The 13,037-nt window shown below is 34.8% G+C and overlaps 2 protein-coding genes across 2 annotated transcripts in view; one reads left to right on the forward strand and one right to left on the reverse strand.

Annotated features, from left to right (window-relative positions):
- LOC109822980 (outer envelope pore protein 16, chloroplastic) overlaps nucleotides 1-2,932 on the reverse strand; it is a 9,519-nt gene extending 6,587 nt beyond the window's left edge. The window contains exons 1-3 of the mRNA XM_020389281.1: nucleotides 2,608-2,932; nucleotides 2,458-2,509; nucleotides 2,311-2,342 (exon numbers count right to left, since the gene is read on the reverse strand). Coding sequence (XP_020244870.1) covers nucleotides 2,311-2,342; nucleotides 2,458-2,509; nucleotides 2,608-2,721 — 198 coding nt within the window. The 5' untranslated portion in view covers nucleotides 2,722-2,932. The remainder of the gene's footprint in view (nucleotides 1-2,310; nucleotides 2,343-2,457; nucleotides 2,510-2,607) is intronic.
- LOC109822611 (mitochondrial import inner membrane translocase subunit Tim9-like) lies at nucleotides 10,803-12,581 on the forward strand. Its single transcript, XM_020388844.1, has 2 exons — nucleotides 10,803-11,022; nucleotides 12,352-12,581. Exons 1-2 carry the CDS (start codon nucleotides 10,928-10,930, stop codon nucleotides 12,536-12,538), a joined length of 282 nt encoding a protein of 93 aa, XP_020244433.1. The 5' UTR covers nucleotides 10,803-10,927; the 3' UTR covers nucleotides 12,539-12,581.

Raw genomic sequence — 13,037 nt, forward strand, 5'->3', positions numbered from 1 at the left:
CTTAAGAAAGACAATTCTTTTGAAACCCCCCATATCCCTACCTGATTTTCCTTATATTTTTAAAAATACCTAAATTACCCACATCATTTTCATTACTCTCCCTTGTCATCACATGACAGACCCATCATACACAAAACCCACCAAACTGCCACGTCCTCCTCTTCTCCCCCGTCATAACAATCAAGTCGAGGTGCGTCACAATTATCATTCTTGAAAACTAAGCCAAGAAGATTTTTTTTATTTGGTGTAAAGGCAATAAAATTAGGTTAGAATTTAGGTAAGGTGTCAAGGTAGCTCATGGATCAAAATGAAATAGTACTCAGCTAAGATAAATAGAGTAAGCAAATGGAACAAAAAGTGAAAAATAATGCTCAAGAGACCAAAGGGAAGGGAGAATGGGAGATGATGTAGGATGGCAGGTAGTGGCCAATCAATGGCTAATTTAGCATGTGGATGAAGGGGGGAAGAGAGAGAGACATAGTATTGAAAATTTTAAAGCTAAATGACATAGGGAGGTAGATTAAAAGTTTAAAGAAAGTAGCGGGTTTTAACCCTTAACTAGTCAACACGGGTGATAAGACATGGATCTATATTTCTAGGGGGTGGAAGCATTTTTCCCTATTTTCAATCAGGTCGAAACGAAAGAAAAATAAAAAAAATTGTGGATAATAGCTCATGAAATCATGAATAGTGAATACCACTTAATTATTTGTCAACAGTTGTCAAAATGATAGAAAAAAGAATAAATATCGTGGGTTACAGCTCACGAAAATTGCAAATTTTGAAATTCGCTTAATTATTTACCATTGGAACAACACAAAAGAAAAAATTATAGGTTATAGCTTATGAAAATTATGAATTTTGAACCCCACATATATTTGCCATTGGATCAAAATGAACAAAAATGAAAAAACTTGTGTTATAGCCCAAATCGTGAATCTTGAACTCCACACGATTATTTATTATTAGGTTGAAAAGAACAAAGATTAAATAGTGAGTTATAGCTCATGAAATTATAAATTTTAAATTCTAGTTAATTATTTGCTATTAAGTCAAAACGAATGAAAATGGATAAAAACTGTGGGTTATAGTTTATGAAATCATGGATTTTGAATGAACAAAATTATTTGTCATTGGATCAAAACAAATGAAAATAGACTAAAAACGTGATTTATAGCTCAAAATTGTGAATTTTGTACTCCGTAAAATTAGTTATCATTGCTTGAAATGAACGTAAATGGACAAAATTTGTGGATTATAGCCACTAACACCGTGAATTTGAAACTTCGTAAAATTATTTGTGATTAGGTCAGAATGAACAAAAATAAACAAAAATTGTGGGTTATACTCATGAAAATTGTGAATTTCAAACTCTGCAAAAGTATTTGTCATTGAGTCGAAACGAACAAAATGAATAGAAATTGTGGGTTATAGCTTGAAAAAATCGTGACTTTTGAACTTCGCTTAGTTATTCGTCATTGGGTCGAAATAAACGAAAAAATAAAAATTGTAGATTATAGATCATAAAAAATTATGGAATTTGAACTTTGCATAATTTTTTTGGGTCAAAATGAAAGAAAGATAAACAAAAATCGAAGGTTATAGCTCATGAAATCGTGAAGTTTAAATGTCGCTTAACATTTGGCTGAAAGAGGAAAAAAATAAAATCGTGGGTTATAGCTTATGAAAATCGTGAATCTTGAACTCTGCTTTCTTATTCATTATTGTGTCAAAATAAATAAAAATAAACAAAAAGTCACGAACCGTAGCCCATGAAAATCGTGAATTTTTAACAGCACGTGACATTGAGTCAAACGAAAGATAAAGAACAAAAATCGTGAGTTATAAGCTCATGAAGATTGTGAATTTTGAACTCGGCTTAACCAAAATGAACAAAATGAACAAAAACGTGGGTTATATAGCTCATAACAATCGTGAATTTTGAGCTCCGGTTAATTGTTTTCCATTGGGTATAAAAATGAACAAAAATCACGTTTTATAGCTCATGAAACCGTAAATTTTGCACTCTACATATTTATTTGTCATTACGTCAAAACGAACAAAAACGAACAAAAATCATTGGGTTATGCTCATGAAAATCATGAATTTTGAACTTTGAGTAATTATTTACTATTTGGTCGAAATGAACGAAAATGCAAAAACTGCTTAATCATCAAGCCTTCAAGAAACATCACGCACAAGGCGAAGTACAAACTCAGTAAAAGAACTAAAAAGAATACTCGCGAGCTTAACCCCACAAATGCAACGCTCTAAGTATCAATATTTGAAAGGGCTAAGACGGTTACTTACAGCATCCTCGACTTTAGCTTTCGAAATGCTACCTGCATAGTACCAACAACGAAATAGAGCCAGGGCATCGAAGCAGAAGAAATAAATGAATAAAAGGGTAAAATCAAAAATTAATTTTTCTATATTTAAAAGAAGAAGAAGAAGAACCTTTTTTGAGGCAGTGGTAGGTCTCCTCAACAGCAACACTAGAAGCAGCAACCTGCGTGAATAAAAAAAAACACCACAAATCAGTACGCAATTTGCCGTAAAATCTCGATTAAACCGAGAACGGAGAGCGGATTCAGGAGAAAATTTTACCGTTCCGATCTTGAGGAATCCATCGACTGTCTTGTTGAGGAAGGGGTTCCCCAGGTCGATGGTGACGTCGACCTTGCGCGAGCTGACGAGGCCAGAGAATCCGCTGCTGGGCATCTCCGCCGCCTAAATTGGGGATCTGATGATGATGATGATGATGATGATGATGATCCTGAGCTATAAAAACCCTAACTGAGTAATAGAGAATCCAGATGGCGTGGGATTGAGAGGGGAGAGACCGTGGGATCGCCTTTTGGGGCCGAGGAGCTTCCTTCGGTTTAAAGAGATGGTATCTGAGAGCGCGAGTGATGGAGAATCCAGATGGCGTGATTTACAAAGAGATATGAAAAAAAAAAATTAGATAATACTTAGATATTTGGGAAAAATGTGTCCAGGCCCCAAAAGCAGAAAGTTCATGTGACCCGCCCCCTTGTATTTTGCCCCATGTGATTCAGCCCCAAATACACATTGTATTTGTGTTAAGGCCCCAAAGTACCAGATCCTGAGAAAAACCCAACAAAAGTTACAAATTTACCCTTTGATTTGATTGAGCTTGGTAACTGCGCCCATCCCTTTAACCCCATCCCATCTCTCTCTCTCTCTCTCTCTCTCTCTCTCTCTACTCTATCTCTCAGCTTCTCCTTCTCTCTCACTTCCGTCATGGCCGCTGAAAATGATCAGACTGAGGAGGTCGTGGAAGGCGAAGGCGAGGACGGTGGTCATGGAGTCGGAGGTCGGGGAGTCATCTTAGAAACAGCTCGTGAACGTCGGTTCAACAACAAACACAGAACATGGTCCGGGGACCCGCGAGCTGACGGAGCCTGGGGCTTTGGTCTGATGCATCGTTGTTCTCCCCTTTCTAGGTTACGGAATATCTTTACCCAAATCAATGTCTTAATCAAGATAGTGCTCTTGTTTTCTTGTAATTTATGAAGGGAATCGATATTGGATTTTTGTAGTTTTTCTCTTTCATTTAATTGAAATGAGATCTCCTTGGATTCTTGAACAGCAGTTTGGGTTTTTCTTTAATGCCTTTTTCTTGTGTGATTTGGTGATTGACAGAGTTCTGTATAAGAGATTAACAGCAGAAATTTTCAAAAGCTCACATTGAATCTTCAGGCATATCGACATTTAGCTAAAAATTAAAGACAATGTGATTAAAAGTCGACTAAAGAATCTAAGAACCTGTGAATTTAAAAGGGGGGTCAAGGAAAATTAGAACTATAAATGTTAGTTCTAAGGGCGTTATGTTAGTTCTAAGGGCTGGAATGTTAGTTCTAATGGCTAGAACTAACAAAGAGCCCAATGTTAGTTCTAAGGGCTGGAATGTTAGTTCTAATGGCTAGAACTAACAAAGAGCCCAAGAGGCCCAAGGCCCAAGGCCTAATCAAAGACCTTTAAATATATATTGTAGTTGCATGGGCTTGAACTCCTAACCTCCTCTCCAAATTCCCAAGCTTTACCACTAGACCAAGTAGCCAAAGTGTTAATGTTAGTTCCACTTAAAGTTAGCTCTTACTTGCCATTAGAACTAACATAAAATAAGTTAGAACTAACATGAAAATAAGTTAGAACTAACATGAAATAAGTTAGAACTAACATGAGTTAGCTATTGATAGAGTTTAAAAAATGGCATAAATAACTAGAGTTAGCTCATGTTTGTTCTATCGAAGCTCATGTATAAATTAGAACTAACTTGTTATAAAATAGAACTAACTTGCTATAAGTTAGAACTAACTTGGGATAAATTAGAACTAATGTGGTTAAAATTAGAACTAACTTGTTATAAGATAGGACTAACTTGATATAAATTAGAGCTAACTTGTTATAAAATAGAACTAACTTTGTATAAATTAGAACTAATTTGTTATAAAATAGAACTAACTTGGTATAATTAGAACTAACTTGGGATAAATTAGAACTAATGTGGTTAAAATTAGAACTAACTTGTTATAAGATAGGACTAACTTGGTATAAATTAGAACTAATTTGTTATAAAATAGAACTAACTTGGTATAATTAGAACTGACTTGGGATAAATTAGAACTAATATGGTTAAAATTAGAACTAACTTATTATATGAGATAGAACAAACTTTGTATAAATTAGATATAACATGGTATAAAATAGAACTAACGTGGTATAATTTAGAACTAACTTGTTATAAAATAACGCTTAATGTGGTATAAAATAGAACTAACTTGCTATAAGTTACAACTAACTTGGTATAAATTAGAAGCAACGTGGTATACACTAGAACTGACATGAACTGCGACAGAACTAACATGGTGTAGATTAGAACTAACACGCTACAAAATAGAACTAACATGGTGTACATTAGAACTAACACGCTACAGAATAGAACTAACACTGTGCAGATTAGAACTAACACGCTACAGAATAGAACTAACACTGTGCAGATTAGAACTAACACTCTACAGAACGGAACTAACACTGTGCAGAATAGAACTAACACTCTACAGAATAGAACTAACACTGTGCAGATTAGAACTAACACTCTACAGAATAGAACTAACACTGTGCAGATTAGAACTAACACTCTACAGAATAGAACTAACACTGTGCAGATTAGAACTAACACTCTACAGAATAGAACTAACACTGTGCAGATTAGAACTAACACTCTACAGAATAGAACTAACACTGTGCAGATTAGAACTAACACTCTACAGAATAGAACTAACACTGTGCAGATTAGAACTAACACTCTACAGAATAGAACTAACACTGTGCAGATTAGAACTAACACTCTACAGAATAGAACTAACACTGTGCAGATTAGAACTAACACTCTACAGAATAGAACTAACACTGTGCAGATTAGAACTAACACTCTACAGAATAGAACTAACACTGTGCAGAATAGAACTAACACTCTACAGAATAGAACTAACACTGTGCAGATTAGAACTAACACTCTACAGAACGGAACTAACACTGTGCAGAATAGAACTAACACTCTACAGAATAAAACTAACACTGTGCAGATTAGAACTAACACTCTACAGAATAGAACTAACATTGTGCAGATTAGAACTAACACTCTACAGAATAGAACTAACGTGGTATAAAATAGAACTAAAATGGTATAAATTAGAACTAACTTGTTATAAATTAGAACTAACGTGGTATAAATTAGAACTAATGTGGTATAAATTAGAACTAACGTGGTATAAAATAGAACTAACTTGGTATAAATTAGAACTAACATGGTATAAAATAGATAAATTAGAACTAACTTGTTATAAATTAGAACTAACGTAGTATAAATTAGAACTAATGTGGTATAAATTAGAACTAACGTGGTTAAAATTAGAGCTAACTTGGTATATAATGTGGTATAAATTAGAATTAACGTGGTATAAATTAGAATTAACGTGGTATAAATTAGAATTAACGTGGTATAAATTAGAATTAACGTGGTATAAATTAGAATTAACGTGGTATAAATTAGAATTAACGTGGTATAAATTAGAATTAACGTGGTATAAATTAGAACTAACGTGGTTAAAATTAGAGCTAACTTGGTATAAAATAGAACTAACTTGGTATAAATTAGAACAAACTTGGTTAAAATTTTAGAACTAACTTGTTATAAAATAGAACTAACTTGATATAAATTAGAACTAACTTGGTATAAATTAGAACTAACGTGGTATAAAATAGAACTAACTTGGTATAAATTAGAACAAACTTGGTTAAAATTTTAGAACTAACTTGTTATAAAATAGAACTAACTTGGTATAAATGAGATATAACATGGTATAAATTAGGTTTATAACGTGGTTTAAATTAGAACTAACATAAATTAGATATAACGTGGTATAAATTAGATATACCGTGTAATAAAATAGAACTAACAAGCCATCACACGCTACAGAATAGAACTAACACTGTGCAGATTAGAACTAACACGCTACAGAATAGAACTAACACTGTGCAGATTAGAACTAACACTCTACAGAATAGAACTAACACTGTGCAGATTAGAACTAACACGCTAGGAATAGAACTAACACTGTGCAGATTAGAACTAACATAAATTAGAACTAACTTGTTATAAATTAGAACTAACGTGGTATAAATTAGAACTAATGAGAACTAACTTGTTATAAATTAGAACTAACGTGGTATAAATTAGAACTAATGTGGTATAAATTAGAACTAACGTGGTATAAAATAGAACTAACTTGGTATAAATTAAAACTAACGTGATATAAAATAGAATTAATGTGGTATAAATTAGAATTAACGTGGTATAAATTAGAATTAACGTGGTATAAATTAGAATTAACGTGGTATAAATTAGAATTAACGTGGTATAAATTAGAATTAACGTGGTATAAATTAGAATTAACGTGGTATAAATTAGAATTAACGTGGTATAAATTAGAACTAACGTGGTTAAAATTAGAGCTAACTTGGTATAAAATAGAACTAACTTGGTATAAATTAGAACTAATGTGGTTTAAATTAGAACTAACTTGTTATAAAATAGAACTAACTTGATATAAATTAGAACTAACTTGGTATAAATTAGAACTAACATGGTATAAAATAGAACTAACTTGGTATAAATTAGAACAAACTTGGTTAAAATTTTAGAACTAACTTGTTATAAAATAGAACTAACTTGGTATAAATGAGATATAACATGGTATAAATTAGGTTTATAACGTGGTTTAAATTAGATATAACGTGGTATAAATTAGATATAACGTGTAATAAAATAGAACTAACAAGCCATCACACGCTACAGAATAGAACTAACACTATGCAGATTAGAACTAACACTCTACAGAACGGAACTAACACTGTGCAGAATAGAACTAACACTGTGCAGATTAGAACTAACACTCTACAGAATAGAACTAACACTGTGCAGATTAGAACTAACACTCTACAGAATAGAACTAACACTGTGCAGATTAGAACTAACACTCTACAGAATAGAACTAACACTGTGCAGATTAGAACTAACACTCTACAGAATAGAACTAACACTGTGCAGATTAGAACTAACACTCTACAGAATAGAACTAACACTGTGCAGATTAGAACTAACACTCTACAGAATAGAACTAACACTGTGCAGATTAGAACTAACACTCTACAGAATAGAACTAACACTGTGCAGATTAGAACTAACACTCTACAGAATAGAACTAACACTGTGCAGATTAGAACTAACACGCTACAGAATAGATCTAACATGGTATAGATTAGAACTAACACGCTCCAGAATAGAATTAACATTGTATAATTTAGAGATAGCTTGTTATAAAATAGAACTAACTTGTATAAATTAGAACTAACTTGGCATAAATTAGAACTAACGTGGCATAAAATTAGAACTAACATGGTATAAAATTAGAACTAACTTGTTATAAAATAGAACTAACTTTGTATAAATTAGAACTAATGTGGTTAGTTCTAATTTTTACCAGCTCGTGTTAGTTTTAATTTATTTAATGTGTTAGTTCTAGTGTTAGTTCTAACAGATATCGTGTTAGTTGTAATTTATTTAAGTCATTAGTTCTACGTAATTGTTGGGTCTAAACGCCATGTTAGTTCTATTTAATGATGTGTTAGTTCTAGCTTCTCTAGTGTTAGTTCTAACTGGTATCGTGTTAGTTCTAATTTATTTAAGTCGTTAGTTCCAACGTAATTGTTAGGTCTAAATGTCATATTACTTCTACTTGATGATGTGTTAGTTCTAGCTTCTCCAGTATCAATTCTAACATGTATCGTGTCAGTCCTAACAGGAGCTCAACTAGAACTAATATAGCCACTAGAACTAACGCTTATATTAGAACCAACACTAGCTGGAAGTAGAACTAACATTAAATAAGTCAGAACTAAATTAGAACTAACATAGAACAACATAAAATAAGTTAGAACAAACATTAAATAACTTAGAACTAACATTAGAACTAACATGAATTAGAACTAAATTAGAACTAACATAAAATAAGTTAGAACTAACATTAAATAACTTAGAACTAACATGAGTTATTGCTCATGATAGAGTTCAAAAAAGGGCGGGAAATTTCCCTCTATTTTTTCCATCAGATTGCATTAATGGGCGTGACTTTCCATGTAGTTTGTGGACCAGACGTCTAGGGAAGATAAGTGGAGGGGTAATTTCGGGTTTTTTTTCAAAATACAATCTCTTTTTTTATACTGCTGACGTGGAGGGGCCTTAAAATATTAAATGGTACTTTTTGGGGCTGAATCACATGGGGCAAAATACAAGGGGGCGGGTCACATGAACATTCTGCTTTTGGGGCCTGGACACATTTTTCCCTAGATATTTTAAATACAAAATTCTGATATTTCACTATGTATTTGTATCTATAACCATTTCTTAGAGCAAGTGCATCAAGCTCCCAGTTGGGAGTCCTAGTCAGCAAGCTCTCAAGAGCTCTCAAGCATTTTAGAATAAAAAATTAAAAAATTAAACCTTGGGAGGCACTCCTTCTTTTATGGAGCTCCAACAAGCTCCTAGTTAGGAGCTCCAACAATATCAAAAAAACCCCTCTTCTATTTTAATATTTTACCCATTACTTTTAATTATATTTAAACCTCTTGTATTTTGTATTTTAATATTTTATTTTAGTTAGGAGCTTTTGTGCCATAACTTATCTTTGTGTTGCCCCTGTGCCTTGGATGGCGTCTTGGCTCGTGTTCAGCCAAGCAGACACAAGAAGCTTATCCTCGTGGACAGTCCAATTTTCGGACCGCGTGTAAGCCTTCTTCTTCTTTGTGGTCGGTGTTTCTTGGGATGACACTTGTTGTGTTGCGGATTGCGATAACTCGATGGGATGACCTTCTTCTACGACTTCTGTATAGAACGGCGAGTATAAGGTCGATCCTTCACCGGTAAGGAGTTACGAATAATAGTTGTTTTGGGAGGGATCCATGAGATTTGTAATTTTATAGGAAAATATATAGTTTTTTTTATGAGAAAGTTGTGTGGATTGTGAATTATGAATTTATAGAGGTTTTTTTACTGTTCAACAACAAGAAAATGGAGCCCACAAATGTCATTTTCATAACTCAACGGTAAGAAATTTTTTCACTCAACGGTTCATTTTTTACCCTCAACGGTTCATTTTTTTTCACTCAGTCTCATTTATTACACTCAACGGTTCATTTTTTCACTCAACTGTCATTTTCATTGTGAATTTATGGATGTGGAGCCATTAAAATAAAACACAGTAAAAAAAACTCTTCATCAAAACCCACGAACTCAATCTCTTCCAACGAATTTCATTTTCCCCCAAACCCACGCATCTTCATCTCCCAACCCAAACCAGACCTCTTCTTCTCCCCAACCCCACAGCCACGCCTCTTCATCCCCCGTCGAAACTAACCCGCGACCTTGAGACTCAACCACCGCCTCCCATCGGATCTCTGGCTCCCCAACCCGCGGTCTCTGAGACTCAACCACCGCCACCCATCGGAGTAAAGACCAGCCGCCCACGAAGGTGAAGTCTGCCGCCGCCGATCTCATCAATTTGAGACGAAAAGGTTGGATTTTTGCTTCAATTTTGGGCAGATCTGCAAAGGTGTACTTGAGGGGGGGGGGTTGTTAAATTCCGGCCAGTTGGGAGCTCTCAAGCGCTCCACAAATTTGTGGAGCGCTTGGGAGCTCGGAAGCACCCCAAAGCCATGTCAGCCTTAGGAGAGGGGCTTGGGAGGGGTTAGGAGCTTGCTGGAGGGGGTGCTGCCAACTTCCACGGCCACGTCAGCCTTGAGAGCCTCCTTCAGAGCTTGCTGCCCTTGCTCTTATCCGATACAGACTTTGGTAACTGGGTATTTTTGTGCGCCCCTACCGTCAAGTCTTTGTAAACAAATATTACAAATTCTTAAGAGCAAAATGCCATATATTTAAATTTTTGCCAAAAATATTCCCCGTGTATGTTTTATGGTGTTAACTAAAAGAGAATGATATTTATTTGAAAATCGTGTGAAGCTTATGATATTCACTAGGTCTACCTTAAACTTTGTGGTGGTGTTCAAGTCATAAATAAAATTCCATGATATTTACTCTAAAAAAGATATTTGGCGGGAGCAACTAGAATTGAGAAGCCCATTTCGCAATATGGGCCACTGAACAAGTTAAACATACAGCCTGGCCCATAGAAATTAAGAAAAAACATCGGTGAAAACTCGCTCCCTGCTCAAAATCCGAGGAGAGTAGGGTTTCAGATCTCTCGCCCTTCTCCTCTATTCTCTCTTAATTAAACCCTACGGGCATCGAAAAAGGAGCGATCTTTTTTCTGGAAGAAAGAGAGAAATGGACAAGGGCTTGCTCGGAGACCTGGACAATCTCCCAGAGGAGGACAAGGCTCGCATGTCCACCATGATCGAGCAACTCCAGATCCGCGACAGGTCCCTTTTCGATTTCCTCGATCAGTCTTTTCTACGAATTATTCAGTTTTTTTGTATTATTTTTTATATATATAGAGAGAGAGTTATTTCATGGAGATTCATGCTAATTGCAGAACAAAATATGATCTTTTTTTTTTGCCATTTTTAATTAATTTAGCAACAATTTAGAGTTTGATCAGAAGATAATGGTGACGGATATGGTTACCATGTAGATTCATGCTAGTTGTTAATAAAGATATGATCTTTTTCGATTCTCTTCAGTGCCAAATTAATAGTGCAAAAGTTCTCTGGATTTTTTTTTTCATTCCTCAGCGTCACTTAAGTTGATATGCCGAGGTTAGACATGAATAAATTTGATCAGAAAATAATGGCGATGAATGCGGCTAATCTCACGCAATATTTCCATGAATTAGTTGACTGATACCAAGTTTAGATGTTTTACCATGTACAAGGGCTTGTACGATTCACTTTATTTTCTCTAAGCTAATCTGAGGTTCTAAGTGATAGCCTTTACATGTTAAATTAAATTAAAATCTCAGTTGATATATGGTAACACGAAACTTTACACGGAGGGTTTTATATTCAATCAATCCGATGTATACTCACCATCCTCCATTTGACATAGACTACTAGCACTCTCAAATCTCAAGAAGCTAGAGTTCCTTCTGTTCTTAAATTCCTGAATGCATTGGCATCCTTGTATTATCTAATTTTCTGTTAGCAAATCTATTGTCATCCCTCTGAGGGGAGTGGAGACATGTGATGAATAATTTTTAAGGTTAGGAGCATAATCCTCCGCAAATCTTCCAACCTTGAGTTACCGAGTTTTCCTTGGTTTGCTTTCCCTTCATACATAGTCAGCATTCTACAATGGTGTAGATATTTACAGTCCTAAAAAGCTCCCAAGGGAATAGGTTTTTTTTTTCCAAACATCATGAGATATTGGTTTACCCAACACCAGAATTTGTTACTTTGGACCGAGAAAACCCGAACGAATTATCCCATGTTTTTCAACCCTGGCTAGTAATTTCTAGAATGGTCCTTATAAAGTGTTACAATTCATTTATGGTTACCGGAGCGAGCTTCTACTTTGAAGCTCTGAATGGTGTAACCTCCTATGATTAAGTAAGTTTACTATTCTTCACTCTCTTGGTTATACCTTTGAGAATGAATTCTTATAAACAATCTGGAATGTTGTTGTATCGTACTTCTTTATTGTAGACTCTTGCGAATTCCTGTTATTGTTTATCAGCAAAGAGGAAACAGGCTAACAGGTTAATTGTTAGAAGGGTAAGTCGGTAACTTGCTTTTATGTTTTTTATCCTGCAGCTTGAGAATGTACAATACACTGGTAGAGAGATGCTTCACCGATTGCATAGATTCGTTTAAGCGCAAGTCACTTGACAAACAAGAAGAAACATGCGTTCGCCGATGTGCTGAGAAGTTCTTGAAGCACTCAATGAGGGTTGGGATGAGATTCGCCGAACTTAACCAGGGGGCCGCTACTTCTGACTAATTTTCTAGGCAATCCAATGGTTCCTGTTGCTTGTTGCTTCGGAGGAACAGATTCAACTCGATTACAATTTTAGTTTGGATTGCAGCAACATTATTTGTTTGCTCAATGAGGGAACCCTTGGCAAGACAATGAGGGATAAAAGATTTTTTTTTTTTTTTTTTTTTTTTTTTGGTTAATTTTTTTTTTTTTTTTTTTTTTTTTGTGGTCGGAAATCTCTAGTGTTTCCAATAATTGGCACAACACACGTTAGATCCTTGTTGAATGCAACACTGTTGTCATTAGTAGTTGCAATTAGTTGTTCGATTCTGTATTAGGTTTTGCAATTTATGATTACAGTTGTGAGGGAAGCCGATATTTTGAACTTGTGTTGGGGTTTTAAAGTTGTTAGCGATTGGAGTTCGAAAACCTTGCAACCACAACTTCAAGTTGAACTCTGCTTAATTCATCACTTTGCTACTATGTTGAATAGCATGGTTTAGAGCTACTAAGTTCAGATAAA

This window comes from Asparagus officinalis, chromosome 8, assembly GCF_001876935.1.
Source record: "Asparagus officinalis chromosome 8, Aspof.V1, whole genome shotgun sequence".
Lineage (NCBI taxonomy): Eukaryota > Viridiplantae > Streptophyta > Magnoliopsida > Asparagales > Asparagaceae > Asparagus > Asparagus officinalis.

Bases quoted from the DNA above. Each gene is read 5' to 3' on its own strand.
- LOC109822611 (XM_020388844.1), top strand. From the start codon at position 10,928: ATGGACAAGGGCTTGCTCGGAGACCTGGACAATCTCCCAGAGGAGGAC. The intron at 11,023-12,351 runs GTCCCTTTTCGA...TTTATCCTGCAG, and splicing joins CAACTCCAGATCCGCGACAG to CTTGAGAATGTACAATACAC.